General features: G+C 34.6%; 2 protein-coding genes across 3 annotated transcripts in view; both read left to right on the plus strand.

The window, feature by feature from the left end:
• LOC135837778 (G-protein coupled receptor dmsr-1-like) overlaps positions 1-4,511 on the plus strand; it is a 46,162-nt gene extending 41,651 nt beyond the window's left edge. Inside the window, exons 2-3 of one of the 2 annotated variants that reach the window (XM_065353167.1) lie at positions 3,170-3,874; positions 3,950-4,511. In XM_065353167.1, coding sequence (XP_065209239.1) covers positions 3,170-3,874; positions 3,950-4,430 — 1,186 coding nt within the window. In that variant the 3' untranslated portion in view covers positions 4,431-4,511. The remainder of the gene's footprint in view (positions 1-3,169; positions 3,875-3,949) is intronic. The other variant, XM_065353166.1, reaches the window with a different exon arrangement.
• Positions 4,512-10,933: 6,422 nt separating this feature from the next.
• On the plus strand, positions 10,934-18,870 carry LOC135834527 (G-protein coupled receptor dmsr-1-like). Its single transcript, XM_065348455.1, has 3 exons — positions 10,934-11,081; positions 16,907-17,611; positions 18,325-18,870. The coding sequence occupies exons 1-3, from the start codon at positions 11,071-11,073 to the stop codon at positions 18,719-18,721; spliced, it is 1,113 nt and encodes a 370-aa protein (XP_065204527.1). The 5' UTR covers positions 10,934-11,070; the 3' UTR covers positions 18,722-18,870.
• Positions 18,871-18,976: the final 106 nt, after the last annotated feature.

Here is an 18,976-nt window from a genome sequence, read left to right on the forward strand (position 1 = left end):
GAATACTTCCATGTTATTCAAAAACTTTTTGAACGTAACTTTGAAAAATAAATTAGGTGACGTGAATTGGCGAGCAGTCATTACTGACGTCATTGCTTTGACAATTTACGTATTTGAAAAATGAACTTCAGCGCTGGAAAGTTTAGTTGACGGGGTATTTTTTTCATGCTCTCTCTATCTTGTCTTTAGTTATACCTGATCCATTCTGTAAGTTCAGATACCTCGATGAAGCTTATTGTTTTAGGCATTCGAGCAGTTGAAATCATGTTTTCAATAAATATTATTTTCAAAATGAGCTGACTATCATAAAAAATTGTATTTTTATGATTGATATTTTTTTTTTCAAATACCACGTCTTCTTCTCATGGTTGAGAAGATTTTCTCTATAACGTGCACCACCAAATTTTTAAAAATATCACCCAAGTCTATGAAAATGGTTCATGGGTTAGATAGTGACGTGTCTTAATCCAATAAATTTTTTTCGAACTGGACAAAGTTAGAGCTACTCGTGAACCAAAAAAGCATGAGAAAATACATCACCAGCAAACATTTCAGAAACCGCAGTACATTTGTCCACAGTTCGTAAATTTTTGAAAATCAAAGGGCCAAAAATAAAAATTTCTCAACTTGAGCCAGGAAGATGAAACTTGGTAATATATCATTTCAGTTTTATAAGTTCATTGGAAATATACTGAAATTTGGCAGATTGCGTTTTTCCCAATTTAGTATTTTGTTCGATGTTTGAATTTTCTTTTCAAAATTAAATTTTTTTGAATTCAAGTATTCTTTTGAGATGTTCACTTTTCTAAATATGATCATTTTTTTTCGGCGATTGACAAATTTTGGCATTTGTTCGAGTCCAAAAATTTTTTCAACGTTTGTCATGTTTGGGTACAAAATTTGTTTTTTTTTAATTCAACTGTTTTTTTCAAATTAATTATTTTATTATTTTTTTTCAAACATAATTTTATATCCTGTCATTTTTGTCTATAAATGTGACTGTTTTCGCCATATTTCGGAAACTTTTTTCAAAAACATAGGCGAGTTTGTTTCTCCAGATTTGGCCTTACCAAATTTCAACTTTCTAGCTCGATTTGCTAAAATTTTGATTTTTTTTCTCATTTTTGGCAAGATGTATTCGGCTAGAAATCGAGCTGAACGTAGATGAACTCGTTTAACAGTCATAATTCGATTTTTCGGTGCCCAAATTGATTTTTAGGCCTTCTGTGTGAATTTCAGAATTCTGGAGCAATCAAAAATCACTCTGGGGAATCCAAAATGGCCAAAAATGGTGGATAAATTCCGCTCGAAGGAGTTTGGTATTAGCTTCAGAAGTCAGAACAACATTCTGTCATTTTTACTGAACAGTAGTCATTTTTTTTCAATTTAGAAAAATTCTTCAATTATCAAAACATTAATTTGGGCAGCTGAAAATTTTAATTAAGTATAGGATTTTTAGACCATGCTCATTCTAGAAAATGCGTCCCTGTTCAAATCGAGATGGGCGCCTCGAGAGGTAGGTAATAGGTACACTTTTTAGATAGTAGTATGTTTTTTCAACTCCAGGAATAGATCAATAATTTCAAAACATTGGGTTAGTGAAAGACTTTATTCATTTTATTCAATTTGTCACACAAGAACAGCCAAATTTTCAGACGTTGAAGTGAACTTTTTGTTGAATTATTTGAAAATCTATTGATCAGAATATTACCTAATTAGGAAAAAACTCAAGAAATAAAATTTTCTGTAGGTATGTGGGGAAATTTTTGAAATTTTCACGAATGACTTTGCATTGTCTGAAACCAACCCCACAAATCCAAATCTCACTATTGCAAGCCATTCTGAGCCTCTAGCCCGATTTCTGATTTCTGGAGAATTTTAAAAATTCTCCAGAAAACGTGGAAATTAATTTGGGGAACTAAAATTTGAGTTGTGACTTATTTTCGACCTTTTCAGATTGCTAATTCAGATTTGAACTTATTTCCGGACGGTTTCTCAAACAAAGGAGGGAAAAAATCGAAAAATCAAGAAGTTTCTGTTCGCGAGAAAATCATTAAAAATTGCACAAATAGCTCTGTATCGTCTAAAATCAACCTGAATTTCACTATTTGGAATTATTCTGGAGCATCCAGCCCCATTTTCGATTTCTCTAGAATTTCAAAATTCCTCCAAAAGACGTGAAAATTAATTTGGGGAGCTAAAAATCGAGGTGTGGCATATTTTCTACCTCTCGAGAGGGGAATCTCAGTTGAGAAAAAAATTCAAAAAAAAACAAAAAGTTTCTGTTTGTAGGGAAAATCTTTGAAATTCACACAAATGGCTCTATCTCGTCTAAAAACCAACCCGAATCTCACCATTTCGAGTCATATGCTGGTGCATCCAGTTCCATTTTCGATTTTTCCAGAATTTCAAAACTTCTCCAAAAAGCGTGAGAAATAATTTGGGGTGCTAAAAATCGAGTTGTGGCTTATTTTCTACCCCTTCAGATTTAAACTTATTTCCAAACGAGTATCTCAATCAAGGAAAAAATTCAAAAAATTTCTGTTCGTATCGAAATTTTCAAAATTTGTTCGAATTGCTCTGTCTTGTCTAAAATCAACCCTAATTTGACTATATCGAGTCATTCTGAAGCAACCAATCTGATTTTCAATTTCTCTAGAATTTCAAAATTTCTCCAAAAGGGGTGGAAATCGGCTCAAATGACGATAAACACTTTAAAAAGGTTCAGAATAAGCCACAACTCGATTTTAGCTGCCCAAATAATTTTTCATACCCTCGTGAAGAACTTTTAAAATTCTGGAGAGAACAAAAATCACGCTGGGGCCTTCAGAATGGGCTGAAATGGTTGAATTTGGTTCGAGGGAGTTTATGTTAGTTTCAAGGACTAATTTCCATCGTTTTTACTGAGAAATATCAAATTTCTTTTTGAAAAAAAAATAAAAATGGCCCCAAAGTGGTTAATTTTGAAAATTCGCTAAAAATCAAAATTTGGACTGCTGAAATTTTGGGTCATGGAAATTTTAGACCACGCTTTTTCCAAAAATCGAGGTATTGCTCGAATAGCAAACAGACTTCTCAAGAGGGTCTCCTGTAAGGCTTCACATTAAATTTAAAAAAAAAACACCATAATTTCGCCTATTTTTAATGAATCCTTTTTTTCTCTTTCCAGGAATAAAATCCTAGTCCGAGGGGAACCCTTCTGCGGTCCATGGCTAATATTACTCCACGCTTACTGCGCCGAGCACATCTGCGGTTACTTGCATTTCATCTTCGGAGCGATCGGATCAATTCTGAATATATTCAACATCATCGTATTCACCAGGAAATCCATGATCTCGCCAAACAACCTGCTTTTCGCCAATCTAGCCATCGTCGACCTATTCTGCATAATCGCCTACATGCCACGCTCGTGGCACGAATTCATAAGACTGCAAAAGTATTCTGTCAAAGAGCACAGAGTATACGAATGGGAAATGGTTTCCCTTCATGCTTGGCATATCGCCAGCATATTCCACGGAGTATCAATCTGGCTAACGATCATGTTGGCTGTTTGGCGATACATAGCTATAGCATATCCTTTGAGGGAACGCGAATGGTGCAGTATGAAAAACACCAGGATTCTTATAGCTGCAGGATACGTGGTTCTTCCTTTGATCTGGATACCCGCTTATTTCGATTTCTATGTCGGGCCATTAGATACGTTACTGGATAGCGATGGATATCTAACCTCGAATCAGACTATCGGTATTCCTAGCACGATTTCAAAGATGCAAAATAGGAAATTGAGCAAATTGCTTAGGTCGTTGCATATGACTATTTATGGAATTTTCTTGAAAATTGTGCCGACGGTTGTACTGGCGATTTACAGTTATAAGTGAGTAAGAAATTGTGTTAAAAATTTTCCTAAAATAAGCTTTTATCAGTACTAATGGGTATTATTTTTTCTCAGATTGATCGCAGCTCTCCTAAGAGCCAAAAAACGTCGCCAAGAACTCACTGCCAGCATGTACGAAAACAATGCAGCAAACTCTAAGCAGAAGCAACCCACTGATCGAACAACAAAGCTATTACTAGTTGTATTAGCCCTATTTTTTATATCCGAAATACCTCATGGAATATGTTGCCTGTTGACAGCCATCTATGGTTCAAAGTTTTTCCTAGGGTGTTACTTGTTTTTAGCTGAGATATTCAACACTCTGACGTTATTTTGCACGTCGGTTAATTTTGTAATTTATTATATAATGAGTCAACAATTTCGAAACACTTTCAACGAGCTGTTTTGCTGTAAGTCACCCCCTGCTAAAAAGAAACCAGTTTTTACTTTACCAGAGACCCAAGTACCATACGATGCATCTACTCGATCGAGTGTCACGACCCTTAATACTACTCGATCATCGAGTGTTACGACTATTACCTCGACTCACATGTAGTTAAAGTAATAAAAGATCTGAAGTTTACAAAATAAATTTTCCATTCATTTTTTTTTTCACTAAAAAATGGCTAATTTTAATCACGTGACACATCCAACCAATTTTCTAAAGAAAATTCTCAGTTATGGAAATTTCAAGTTTCAAAAATCTGCTAAAGGATTCAGAACTCCTCAAAAACGGTTTGAAACCGTTTTCAATCGATTTGGCAAGTCGGAAATGGAGTATATCCCAAATTTCAGCTTTCTAGGTCAATTTGGTAAAATTTTGAGTTTTTTCCACATTTTTGCCTAAATTTGATTTTTAAAAATTCACCAAAAATCTAAAAATACACTTTAGCACTTTAAATTTTGGCTGGTGATAAATTGTTACGTGCTTTTTCGATCTATGTAGCTTTGTCCAATTCAACAAATTTCGTGCGAGTCCTGTGTTAGAAAGCAAAATCGGCGATTTGAGCTGACTTGTCAATCAAAATAGCCGCCAGTTTTTGGTAAGGCTAATTTTTTGGACAAGTTGGCTTTAAAATATTCCTTAGGATATCCCCTTTAAGAAAAAAATTGTTTCAAATGATCGGGGGGGGGGTGCTATTATTCCTATTGTCATATGCCAGATTGTTAATAGAAGTCACACATCTGGATCTGTACAGAAGTTTGTGTCATGATAAACATCATTGATTTTATAGGGGTTCGCAAAATAACCCGTTTCTCGTCTTACCACTTTTTACATTCGAATCTCACCTTGATAATGTATATTATTCTTCCTAATCACATGAATGTGCCGAAATCGAATAGGTACCTACATAATTTTATTGTGCCGTTTTTACAAACACATAGATGAATGGTTGGAGTAGTTAAACAGGCACACATTTAGATACAGATAAAAACGTTAAAAAATGCAAATTTTTGATTTTGCTTTTATTTTACTTATATCGTACGAGAATTAGAATTTTACCGATAGACATTGATGAGTACGTATTTCATGTGTGAAGATGTTCAGTCGAAATCGGTGACTGTGTTTCGTGTTGGGTTCAAGAAATCGAATTCATAAATAAGAACATTGTCGAAATTTGTTTCGTGATATAAACGTGTACAAGTGGATAAAGAAATGTCATCATGGATTTGTAAGTACCTACTTTCACACGGTGTTTATTAAAAATAATACGTACAGTGGTTGTAAAAATCATACTAAATTAAGCCGCCATTCGAAAAAATTCCGAAAATTACCATGTACGATTCATTTCCTTGAAACGTCGAAATTGCTAAAATCAAAATACCTACCTACATATTTTCATCAATAATTTTAATCACTCTCCATTCGATCTTGAAAGTAGAAAGGTATTTGTTAGACTTCTCATCTTTTTGCGTAATTTTTTGAAAATATGGTGTGGAATTTTTCATTAAACAACACATTATTTTCCCCATTTTTGATGAATATCATCTGGAAAAAAACGATAGCAGAAATGCTTGACTTCGAGGTAAGTAATGTATTTAAGTAAACAAAAAAGGAAAAAATGTACCTATTCATCCTGTGTTTTTACAGATGTGTGATTTTTTTTTAATGATCGAAATGTCAACTAATAATGGTATATCATTTTGTGAATTAATCAAATATTATCAGCGAAGTACTATACAGGGCTACGCAGACATTTCCATATGTTTGATTGGAGTGATTTTCAATGCACTCAACATACTGGTATTTACCAGGAAAAATATGATTTCATCAGCAAATGTGATATTCACTCACTTGGCCGTTGCAGATATACTGAATTTACTAACGAGCATTGTGTATGTATGGATATTCTTCTTTCACTACATGCAACCAGATGTCGAAAATTGGACTTACACACTTGCAGTAATTTATGTAAGCATTGCGTCTTTGGTACATACTTTTCGCTTCATGTGCGCATCTTTCACAGTGATGTTGGCTATATGGAGGTACATCGCTATAGCATACCCATTGAAAGCACGTTATTGGTGTACTATGAAAAGCACACGCAATGGAGTCATGGCTTGTTACATTACTGGTTTTTTGCTCTGCACACCGTTTTATTTTTCCTTTGATATCGTGCGATCCAACAGTTCAGATGAAAAACCATCGTATTACATCCCATCAGCTCTAGAAAAAGATTATTTTTCCATGTTAAATATTACATATAATATCAAATCAGTGCTACAACAAGTATTGCCATCAGTTGTGCTGTCAATATTCAGTTTTAGGTAAGTAATCAAAACCAAACGAGTAAATTTCTGTAGTACATACATACATATCGCACCTCGGGAGTAATAAGGTCACATCTCAAAAAAGTGAAATTTTACGGGAGAGTGATTTTCTTTTTTTTAAAAACTTGATTCATTATTTTTATCAACTTATAATTAATTCTGAGGAATGAATAGCACCTCATTTTAAAGATCTGGTATCCTACCTTCATTTAGCATAAGAACACTTTGAAAAATAAAATCTTAAAGAGGAAATATTTCAATGTTTGGAAAACATTTTGAGTTATAATCTTTCATTAAAGTTGATGTGGAGGCGAAAGGAAGCGTCCAAAAAAAATTTCATGATAACAAAGTTGTAGAGAGTTATATTTCCAATCGACATAATGACGTTAGTTTTTTTCTAGAGTGCTTAGTTTTTGAGTTTTTCTCAAAAAACTAAAATTTCATGACATGTGCAAATTCATTTTTCTGAAAAGTGATCAATTTAAAAAAAATTTTCCATTTGGTACAAACCAATAAAAAATGCACTCCTTGTGACTATTTCTAACTGACAAACATTCAAAACAATCAAAACTATTCGTTAACACTTTATATGTACGAAATTTGCTCAAAAAAGGTGGAGTTTTTTGAGATGTACCCTTATAACTCCAAACAACTTGCAATGTTGTTGAGATTTTGAGTTAGGCCATTTGCGTTTTTTACAAGATCTGGATAATGTACCCAACTCAATATGTAATTTTTGGTTGAGGGGGCACATACAAACCCCAAAAATGCAAAAACATCAACATAAATTTTTTTTTAGATGTGACCTTATTACTCCCGAGGTGCGATATAGTCAGGTCTCAAATTGGTATATGTCAAAATCACGAAAAAAGCTTAACTTTTGCCAAAATTGTCAAAAAAGCACCGTTTTGGCCATCAATTTTCAAAAAAAAAAAAAAAAATCTTTTGATGTTATCAAAAAAGTACCTACTAATATTTTTGGTAAAAATGAACAAAAAATCCTGTTCGTTGACCAAAATTTTAATAATTCCTATTTTTGCCAAAAATTATTAAAAAATTTCAACTTCTTGTAAAAATTGCCAGAAAAGCATCAGTTTTTTGCAAAATGTTCAAAAAATCGTATCGCTAGAATAATCGTCAAAAAAGTCACATTTTTGCCAAAATTGTACAGAAGCTAGGTAATTTAAAAAAAAAATTATAAAAAAATTCCAACTTTTGTCAAAATTGTCGAAAAATACATTTTTGTGGCGTTATCAAAAAAGTCTTAATATTTTTTGCAGGAATGACCAAAGAACTCTGTTTGTACCTATCCAAAATTCAGAAAATTCCTGCTTTTTGCAAAATTATCCTAAGAAGTCCTAGTTATGTTTTTTGCCAGAATTGTCTGCAGAGTTCTGTTTTTGCCTGAATTGTCAAAAAAATCTCGTTCATGTCAAAGTTGTAAAGAGTTTCCTTTTTTGGAAAAATTAAGTATAGGTATATAAAACTCCTAACTTCTGAAAAAATTCCAAAAAAAGTCCTGATTATTGCCAAAATTGTCAACAAGTTCTACTTTTTTGGCGAAATATTGTAGGCGAAGATCTTTTTTTGACAAGTTATCCAAAAAATCCTGTTTTATGCTGAAATGGTCAATAAAATCGTGTTGTTAGCCGAAATAGCCTGAAAGTACTTACAGCTGCAAAAATTGTCACCAACAATATAACCGATTATAATTTTTCAAATCTGGGTACAGGGCTATTTCGTCTACTTATCTGGGAATACCCTTTGAGTAGTTAGTAGATGTGGCAATGGGGACGTACAAACTGCACTTCTTGTTAATGCAATTGTTAATGAATCTCTGTAAATTTCTCGACAGAAAAACAAAAAAACTGATTTTGATGATTTTGAGAATGCTTTTTTTGAGTTTCTAAGCTCAAAGGTTCTTCGGAACAAAAATTGATGATAACCACATTTTAGAAGAGATTTCAATTCGAACTTTCTTTTCGTACGATCAATAGGTGAAGAGATAAACGGATTTTAAAGTTAGGGGAGTGGATCCTCAGAAACAGGGAACCGGGCTAAATTTCCTCGTATTGACGGGTAGAACAATAATCAATCATAAAATTGCTTTGGACAGAATATGCGAGCAGACTTTTTTTTTGTGTTGTTGTCAAATTGGGACCTGACTGTGTAAAATACCCACTGAATCGAAAATAGGTATACTTACTAACAGTAACAATAGTAACATTAATTAGTTCCCTACGGAACAACTAAAATGAATCAGGGCATTTTTTAAGATATAAGTACTTGGCCAAGGTCACCCAGTGACCAAGTTTTGGCCACCCAGTAAATTCGATTTGGCCACGAAAGCTTTTCCTTTTCAAAACCAAAATAATGAATAATCCGGTTTTGTTTTTGTAGACTGATTTTCGCGCTGTTCACTAAAGAATCAAACAATGAACTGCAAACTTCATGTCCAAACGTCCAAAATAACGCTAGAAACGCAAAAATGAAACAACAAACCGATCGATCAATAATGATAACCTCGATAGTTGTGGTGTTATTTTTTATCACACAAATACCTCTTGCAGCGCTCAATCTAATCAAGCTGTTTTTACCTAAGATTTACAATAAGATGGATAGCGAACTACAAATATGTTGCCTGCAATATGCCAATGTATTATCAGTAAGTACCTTTTATTACATCAATTTGTCCGTGTCATTTGTCGTATATTACGCCATGAGTCAAAATTTTAGAACCACATTTCTATCTCTGTTCAACACTGGTAGGATTATTTCTCGAATAATGAACGTCTTTCGCTCGAGTTGTACGAGAAAAACTCATACAAGCCCAGAAGAACAAGGGGATGTGAATATCGATCAAACCATTCAAAGTCAAACTACGAGCACATTTGTCTAAAAAAAAGAGCACGTTCTTGATCAGGTCACATCGCATTTTCTACTTGATCAAAAGCTCATCCCGAAGGTCCCACTACACCATGGGCATCATTTTAAACCGTTCTAGACTACCTATTCAATTTTCTTTTTTATGAATCTGAAACTTGATATTACTTAATCCAGTTGTGGATTCTCAAGTTCTTGAGAGAAAACGAAAAAATTGGCAAACCCCCAAGTTTTTCTGCACAAAAGGTCGTTCTCAGCGAACTTAATTGTGCTGAAATGCTCGAAATCAAATGGATTTTGCTGGCTCTACCTCTTTCAAGGGGGGATGGATCTTCTTGAGAGGATAGAGCATCGTTAGAGTAAGTTAGAGCACCTAGTCTCGAAGTTAGAGCAGCTCCTTTCGCTCCTGAAAACCCCCTTTGAGCCAAAATCAACAACATTATTTGAAATTTAATGCAATGTACGGTTTGTTTACTTTTTGTACCTACCTATAATATCATTATTTTAGTTTAATGATTTTCATTTATTTATTTTTTTTAAATAAGTAAGTAGGTACTTTATTTTTTGTAATTCGTTTTGAAATTTTTTTTAATCATTCGTTTTTACATAATATTTTGATATAAACGTTTTGAAGTTGAACATTATAAGAATTTAACAATTCAATTCATTATTATTTTAAATGTTGAGTTTTTCCAATTTCATTTTTCATAAAAGGATTCATTCATTGATTGATTCATAGTATGTGGGGTTAGTGTGGATCAACACCCCCCCCCCTTGGGGGAGGATTCTGACCATGAATTTGCAACACTGTAAGACGATTGAGATAGGTAAATCTTTATACTTACAAAAAAAACAAGATCTTCCAAACGAAAAAAAAATTAATAATTTTCCCGACTGATAACCAAAAGCAAACAAACATGCAAGTTCAATGATGAAACACTAAACCTTACACAAATTATCAAGTCAAATGTGCATCGTTTGCGCCATTGCCAGGAGAAATAACGCTCACCACAAGAGAAAAAATGGTAAAGTCCGTTTAACGTAAGAGATACATGACGTTATAATCTTAGCTGATAGGACGGAGGAGAAGAGAGAGGTAATAGATTCACAACTTGAAGCGAATTAACGCAGTCATCGCCGGCTATTTATTGGCTGTGATAGGAATATGCACACGAGACTATGACATAATCGAGTGCATAATTTCATTACTCTTGCTTTGCATACACATAGGTATCTTATCTAAACGAATGAATGCAGATAGGTAGAGGTACCATTTATACAGTCAAAATATACAAACGACGTAGCCAAGAATTATGCTTTTTTTTATTTTAGCGTAGGTAGGTAAGACAGTACATAAATTCGTATGAGAATTTGAATTTTACGATTATACATTAATGAGAATTTGTTGCGATAAGATGTTCATTAGAAATAGGTAATTTTGTGTTTTGTGTTCAACCAATCGGATTAATCAATAACGCGTGAGAAAAGAACGTTGGTCAAATTTGCCAAGCGATATTAAAGGAGTCCACTTCACTTTCATCATGACGGCTTCGTAAGTGCTTACTTACTTTCATTAATGGTATTATTGGTATTAGGTATTCATTTTTACAAAGTGTCCTGCCACAACAACCCAACTCGAGTTCAATCAACAAGAGAACCACTGAAAAATCCTGTCTCAAATTTGAACTAGAATGTGACTTTTGGGAAGAGCACCGTCTGAAACCCCCATAACTAGATTCTCAGCATTTAAAGTTAATTTTTCAAATTTTTGTAGAATTCTTAAAAACTCAAGTTTTAAAAATTTGGAAATTGTTCGTGGTATGTCTAAATCAATTGTGCAAAACTAATTTTGTAATTTTGAGCAGATAATCGCGAAATAATCATATTTTAAGGGAAACGCTGTAATACCTACTTTAACCCTTAAAGACCCAGGCTAATCCTGAGATGTTGTGTGAAAATGCTTTCAATTTCCTGAATTAGATCATCACAAGCATCACTTTAACCCACAGTTTGCCCCCCAGCCCCTTAAAGCCGTCTCATAAAAGCCGTACCATTTTATTTAATTTTCCTTGAAAACCGAGAAAGCAAAAACCCCAATGAGGTCAATCATGGAACTGAATGCTATAGTATCATTAGGTGTACTGAATGAGTGAAAGCATATCCCCAAAGAACACCCCACCCCTTTTTGGGGGGCAAATTTTCAAAAAAGTTGGGATAAAAAAATTGGACCCATGCTCCATTTTTGGATAAACATATTGATGGTAGACCCTTCACAAAATGAAATCATGAAAGGTGTGAAAATGGTGGACCAGAGCGATTTTTTGAAAATTTTATTCGCTTGTCTCGATAAAAACCCGAAAAAACAGAGCATGAATACGCAAAGTACATAATATGGGAAATATAATCAAGTAGGCTTGAAATGACAGAAACAAGAATTGAAAGGAACACAGATGCTTTTAACAGCACATAAGTTCAGATAATCTACAATCCACCCATCAAATCTGTTTATCACTCCGTGGATATTCTTTCTCGATATTTGTCACCAAATAGTTACATCCTACAAAGGTTAGCAGTACGATTGTTTTTCTGCAGAAATATCGAAATAGGTTTATCAACCACTTCGAAATGCTTTACACAGTCAAATTGCAGCACTCCCTGGCATTTCATAATGTTCAAGCATTCATGAAGAAGTCACTATCCCTTCTCGATCATAGATAATGTAGTTCTACATCATGAAAATTGCACGAGCAGAAGTCGAGGTTTACAATCATGAGATTGTGTCCAGCTTATGACTACAGGATTTAGGGGATTTGAGATTCAGTAAAAAGCTTTCAACTGTTGTTCAACCACAACTCTGAACTTTTGAATGTTTTGAGAAATTCCTGGTGAAGTTGATATTCTTTCTCGATATTTGTCAACAAATAGTTACATCCCGCAAAAGGTTAGTGGTACGATTGTATTTCTGCAGAAGTATCGAAATAGGCTTATCTACCACTTTGAAAAGCTTTACACTGTCAAATTGCAGCTGTCTCTGGCATTTCATAATGTTGAAGCATTCATGAAGAAGTCACTATCCCTCCTCGATCATTGATAGTGTAGTTCAACATCATGAAATATTATGATTGGAAACAACGAATTCTGCTCAAGCAATTTTCAAGATGTACAACTTCACTATCAATGATCGGGGAGGGATAGTGACTTCTTCATGAATGCTTCAACATTATGAAATGCCAGAGACAGCTGCAATTTGACAGTGTAAAGCTTTTCAAAGTGGTAGATAAGCCTATTTCGATACTTCTGCAGAAAAACAATCGTACCACTAACCTTTTGCGGGATGTAACTATTTGTTGACAAATATCGAGAAAGAATATCAACTTCACCAGGAATTTCTCAAAACATTCAAAAGTTCAGAGTTGTGGTTGAACAACAGTTGAAAGCTTTTTACTGAATCTCAAATCCCCTGAATCCTGTAGTCATAAGCTGGACACAATCTCATGATTGTAAACCTCGACTTCTGCTCGTGCAATTTTCATGATGTAGAACTACATTATCTATGATCGAGAAGGGATAGTGACTTCTTCATGAATGCTTGAACATTATGAAATGCCAGGGAGTGCTGCAATTTGACTGTGTAAAGCATTTCGAAGTGGTTGATAAACCTATTTCAATATTTCTGCAGAAAAACAATCGTACTGCTAACCTTTGTAGGATGTAACTATTTGGTGACAAATATCGAGAAAGAATATCCACGGAGTGATAAACAGATTTGATGGGTGGATTGTAGATTATCTGAACTTATGTGCTGTTAAAAGCATCTGTGTTCCTTTCAATTCTTGTTTCTGTCATTTCAAGCCTACTTGATTATATTTCCCATATTATGTACTTTGCGTATTCATGCTCTGTTTTTTCGGGTTTTTATCGAGACAAGCGAATAAAATTTTCAAAAAATCGCTCTGGTCCACCATTTTCACACCTTTCATGATTTCATTTTGTGAAGGGTCTACCATCAATATGTTTATCCAAAAATGGAGCATGGGTCCAATTTTTTTATCCCAACTTTTTTGAAAATTTGCCCCCCAAAAAGGGGTGGGGTGTTCTTTGGGTATATGCTTTCACTCATTCAGTACACCTAATGATACTATAGCATTCAGTTCCATGATTGACCTCATTGGGATTTTTGCTTTCTCGGTTTTCAAGGAAAATTAAATAAAATGGTACGGCTTTTACGAGACGGCTTTAAGGGGCTGGGGGGCAAACTGTGGGTTAAAGTGATGCTTGTGATGATCTAATTCAGGAAATTGAAAGCATTTTCACACAACATCTCAGGATTAGCCTGGGTCTTTAAGGGTTAAGAACTCCTGAACTTGACAAAAAAAATTTGAAGTTTTCTAATGGGCTTAAAAGCAATAATATGTAAGTAAAAACGGCATCAAAAAACTGCCTGAAGCGAGGCCCACAATTCAAAACTCGAATTCTTTCATATTTGCATAACTTATCAATTTCAAAGTCCGAAAAATGTGGATCGGTAAAACTGTAAAATTTTAAATGTTGATGCCTTTTTTTCGGAGAGACTGGAAAGGTAAAACAGGTGAAATGCCTCTGTTCTTAGATTTGGGAAATTATTATAGATCATAGTAAGAATGAGCCTTCTGACACAATTTTTCCAGAAATTTTTATCGCAGTGGTGGGGGAAAAATTGTCAAAAGAAAACTTTGAACTGCTATACCTCCGAACCGAAGGAGTGGGCACAAAAACCGTTCCCACCAAAATGTGTATTTTTATGAGTACTTTCTTCCAACTTACCCGTAGAATTCAGAATTTGTCTGCAACATGGCTCACTTTTCAAAAAATCTACAAAAATATGTTTTTTTCGTTTTTTTGAGACCACCCAAAAAATTTTGAATCAGACAGAAGAGAATCAATATAGGACCCCAACCCAAAAATGAGAAAAATCAAAATTTTATCAAATTGACCTAGAGAGTTGAAATTTTGGTTTGTGCCCCTTTTTCGGAACCCCCTCTCCCTCCACCGTTGATTGGTGATGGTTTCAAAGCGATGGGAAACCTTTGGCAGATTACAAGTCGTATTACGAAAAGCTCTTAATTAGACTCTAATCTACAGGCGTGAGGCCATATTTCCCATCACAAATTTAATTTTTATTTTATTTGTTTTGAAAAAATATGTTTAACCAATGTTTTTGATCCATTTTTAAAAAATTTAAATCCTCATTTATATTCGTGTTTTTTGTTGGAAATGTCACATTTGAGCTTTTTTGAAATTTTCATTTTCCAATAAGATTTTTTTTCGAAAGCTCGACGTTTTTGTGATTCCGCCAATTGGGCAAGGTGCTCTATCACACTCTTTCAATTTTTGTTCCTGTCATTTAAGATCTACTTGAGAGTATTCCCATATTACATACTTAATACTCGACATTCTGGTTTTTCAGCCTTTTTCCAAAACGAGTTCATCAAATTTGCAAAAAAACAAACAAAAAACAAATGCTCTGGTCCACCTTGGTCACTCTTTTTCTGATTTCATTTTATGAAAGCACAACAACCCATGTGTTCATCCAAAAGTGGAGCATTGGTCTCCGTATTTTATTCCAACTTTTGTCAAAAAATGTTCCTCAATGCCCAAAAATGGGTGAGATGTTTATCCAAAGTATGCTTTATTCACTCATTCATCACATCGAATGAAACCACATTATACAGCTCCAAATTGATCCAATAAGCTTTTTTGCTTTTTCGGATTTGGAGGATAATCAAATGTATAAGCATATCATTTCCGAAATGGTTTTAGGGAGCTCAAGGGGAGGGAGGGCGAACTGTGAATCAAAGTGAAACTAGTGTTGATCTAATTCGAGATATTGAAAACATTTTTACATCGTCGTATTTCATGATTCAACTAACAAGGGAACCTCTTGAGGTGTCACACTCCGATTTGAACGGGGCCGCAATTTTTGGAAACAGCATAGTCTAAAACCCCCAAAACCAAATTTTCAGCTCCCCAAGTTCATTTTTCGATTTTTGGCGAATTTTTGAAAATTCAAAACTGATTGTTTTTGGCGATTTATGCTATTTTTTAAAAAGTACGTACTTGATCAATAAAAATGGCCAAAATGAGTCCCAAAACTGTCATTACCCAAATCCAAATTTCACCATTTTCAGCCATTCTGGAGCCTCCAGCGCGATTTTTCAATTTCTCCAGAATTTTGAATTTGCTCCATAAGGCGTGAGTATGAAGTTGGGCAGCTAAAAATCGAGTTGTATGTTGCACTCGACTTATTTAACGAGTTTATCAACATTTGAGCTGCTTTTGAGAGTGACACCTCAAGAGTGGTTTTTTGAAATGTCACTCTCGCACCAAAACGGCTGGAAATGGTGGAATTTGCGCTCCGGGGGTTAGTTCTTGAAGAAGTACAGCGATTCGCGCAAATTTCAAAAATTTCCTCACAAGCGGTTATCTTTTGATTTTTCGGATTTTTTAATTTTGAGAAAAGCTGGTCAAAAAACCACTCTTGAGGTGTCACTCCCAAAATCGGCTCAAATGTAGATACACTCGTCAAACATGGTCGAGTATAATACACAACTCGATTTTTAGCTGCCCAACTGCATATTCACGCCTTCTGGAGAAAATTCAAAATTCTGGAGAAATTGAGAAATCGCGCTGGAGGCTCCAGAATGGCTGGAAATTGTGAAATTTTGATGTGGGGGGTTAGTTACGGACAAAATACAGCGATTCGCGCAAATTTCAAAAATTTCCTCACAAACGGTTATCTTTTGATTTTTTGGATTTTTTAATTTTGAAAAAAGCAGGTCAAGAAGTCACTTTTGAGGTTTCACTCTCAAAATCGGCTCAAATGTGGATAAACTCGTTAAACAGGTCGAGTGTAATATACAACTCGATTTTTAGCTGCCCAACTGTATATTCGCGCCTTCTGGAGCAAATTCAAAATTCTGGAGAAATTGAGAAATCTCGCCGGAGGCTCCAGAATGGCTGGAAATGGTGAAATTTGGATTTGGGTAATTAATATTAGTTTTGGGACCTATTTTGACCATTTTTATTGATCAAGTACGTACTTTTTAAAAAAAAGCATAAATCGCCAAAAACAGTCAATTTTGAATTTTCAAAAATTCGCCAAAAATCGAAAAATGAACTTGGGGAGCTGAAAATTTGGTTTTGGGGGATTTAGACTATGCTCTTTCCAAAAATTGCGGTTCCGCTCAAATCGGAGTGTGACACCTCAAGAGGTTCCCTTGTAAGCCTTTAAGGGTTAAGAAGAGATTATTTTCATTTCCTCTAAATTTTTTCATCAGATATGACTGATATGAGATATGTACTACCTACTCGTAATCAATTTTTCTTCTCTATTTCAAGGAGAAGAATCTTTCAGAATGCGGAGCTAATATGCGGCAGCGGCCTGGTATCATTTTACGCTGCTTACGTCGAGTATATCAGCCCATACCTGTTTTTTTCCGTCAGTATAATAGGATCAACGTTGAATATATTCAATATCATCGTGTTCACGAGGAAATCCATGATTTCGCCCAACAACCTGATTTTCGCTCATTTATCCATCGTCGATTTAGCTACCCTAATTGCTTACATGCCACGCTGGGCTAACGAGGCTATAAGACGCAAGATGTACTCTGTTAAAGAGCACAGGACATACGAATGGGAAACAATAGGCATGTTTTCGTATCAAGTCTCAGCAACATTCCACGGAATATCAGTCTGGCTGGCTATCATGTTAGCAGTTTGGCGATCCATAGCCATCGCACATCCTTTGAAGGAACGCCAATGGTGTAATTTGAAAACCACCAAGATTTTCATAGCTGTGGGATATGTAATCTGTTCCTCGATGATAATACCAGGTTATTTCACAGCTGAAGTTCGACCATTAGAACGGTTACTCGATAGCGATGGATATATAACCTCTAATCGGACTATCGGTATTCCAACCAAAGTTTACATATTACAAAGGGCTGAATGTAGCGAAGCAATATCAATAATGTCAGCGTTGATCGGTGCAGTCTTCGTGAAAATGGTGCCAATGACTATTGTGTCTGTGTACAGTATTAAGTGAGTAATAAAATTCAGTATTCAAATGCGGACCAAGAAAACCTCTCGAACTGGCACTTTACGATTTGAATGAAACAACAACAGGTATTCGCTGAAAAAAGTGAGACTATTTAGTAATTTTGCTTATGGCAAAAAGCAAGACTGACAATTCAAGCACGAAACGAGACTTAAAAACTTTGAGAGAAAGTGAGATTTTTTTTCCTATTTTTGGCAAAAAGTGAGAATTTGACAACTTTTCTTCTTCTACGTGAAAGAATCATTAATATTTTTTTTAATTTTGTGAAACAAAAAATTGAAAAGTAAACCGTATACTCGCAAGCCTTGAAATTTTGAACCAAAAATATGTGGAAAAATAAAGATTTCGCTAATTTGTCATTGGAAAACTAAAATTTGAGTTGTACCCTATTTTCAACTTCCCGAGTCGATTGCTGGTGATACTTTTCAATCATTCTATCTGGAGCCTCTAACAAATATGTATTTTCATTCTTATCAGAAATTTTATTTCTGAAAACGAATGTTTCTAACATTTTTAAAAATTCACCAGATGCCCAAAAATCAGCTTCAGAACGTGACATTTTATTTGGATTATTTTAAGACATGCTCTCTAGATCTAGGTAGGTACTTTTGTTTTATTCAAATCGAAGAGTTTTAATTCATACTTAAAATTCTCTCGTGAGTCCTAAATCAATAATCCTATCATTTTTCTGCTGCAGATGTATCGTGGCTCTACAACGAGCGAAAAGCCGACGCAAGAAATTAACAATCAGATCGTACCAAAGGAATGAAGCAAACACAAGAAAAAGTTCATTGACAGATCGAACAACAAGAATGTTATTAGTAATATTAGCTTTATTCTTTATACCTGAAATGCCACCCGCAATAGGTTTTATATTGATTGTAATCATTGGTAAGAAGTTTAGCGTGTGTTATGCGTACTTATTTGAAGTATTCAACGCTACAGTCTTGATCTGCATATCGTGTAATTTTATAGTTTATTATACAATGAGTCGACAGTTTCGGGACACTTTTATCCAACTGTTTAGTAGTAAGCCATCTTCTGATCAGCAAAAACCTGCCCTCACTTTAGCTGATCAAGAGATCCATGTGTGATGTGATATGATACTTTCGCACGATCGAGTGTCAAAATAGACAATTTGAGGAGTATTACGATAATCACCTCAATTCATACGAGTATGTAATGAAGTGATACGGTACTTGAATAAAACATATGAATTGAAAAATTGCTAATTTTAATCAAGTCACACATCCAACCAATTTTCTGAAGAAAATTCCAGTTATAACCTATTAAAACGGTTGAAGTGAGGATAATTTTAAATAAACAAACAAACAAAAATCTCGGAGTTG

The sequence above is a fragment of the Planococcus citri genome, chromosome 2, assembly GCF_950023065.1.
Source record: "Planococcus citri chromosome 2, ihPlaCitr1.1, whole genome shotgun sequence".
Taxonomy (NCBI): Eukaryota; Metazoa; Arthropoda; class Insecta; order Hemiptera; family Pseudococcidae; genus Planococcus; species Planococcus citri.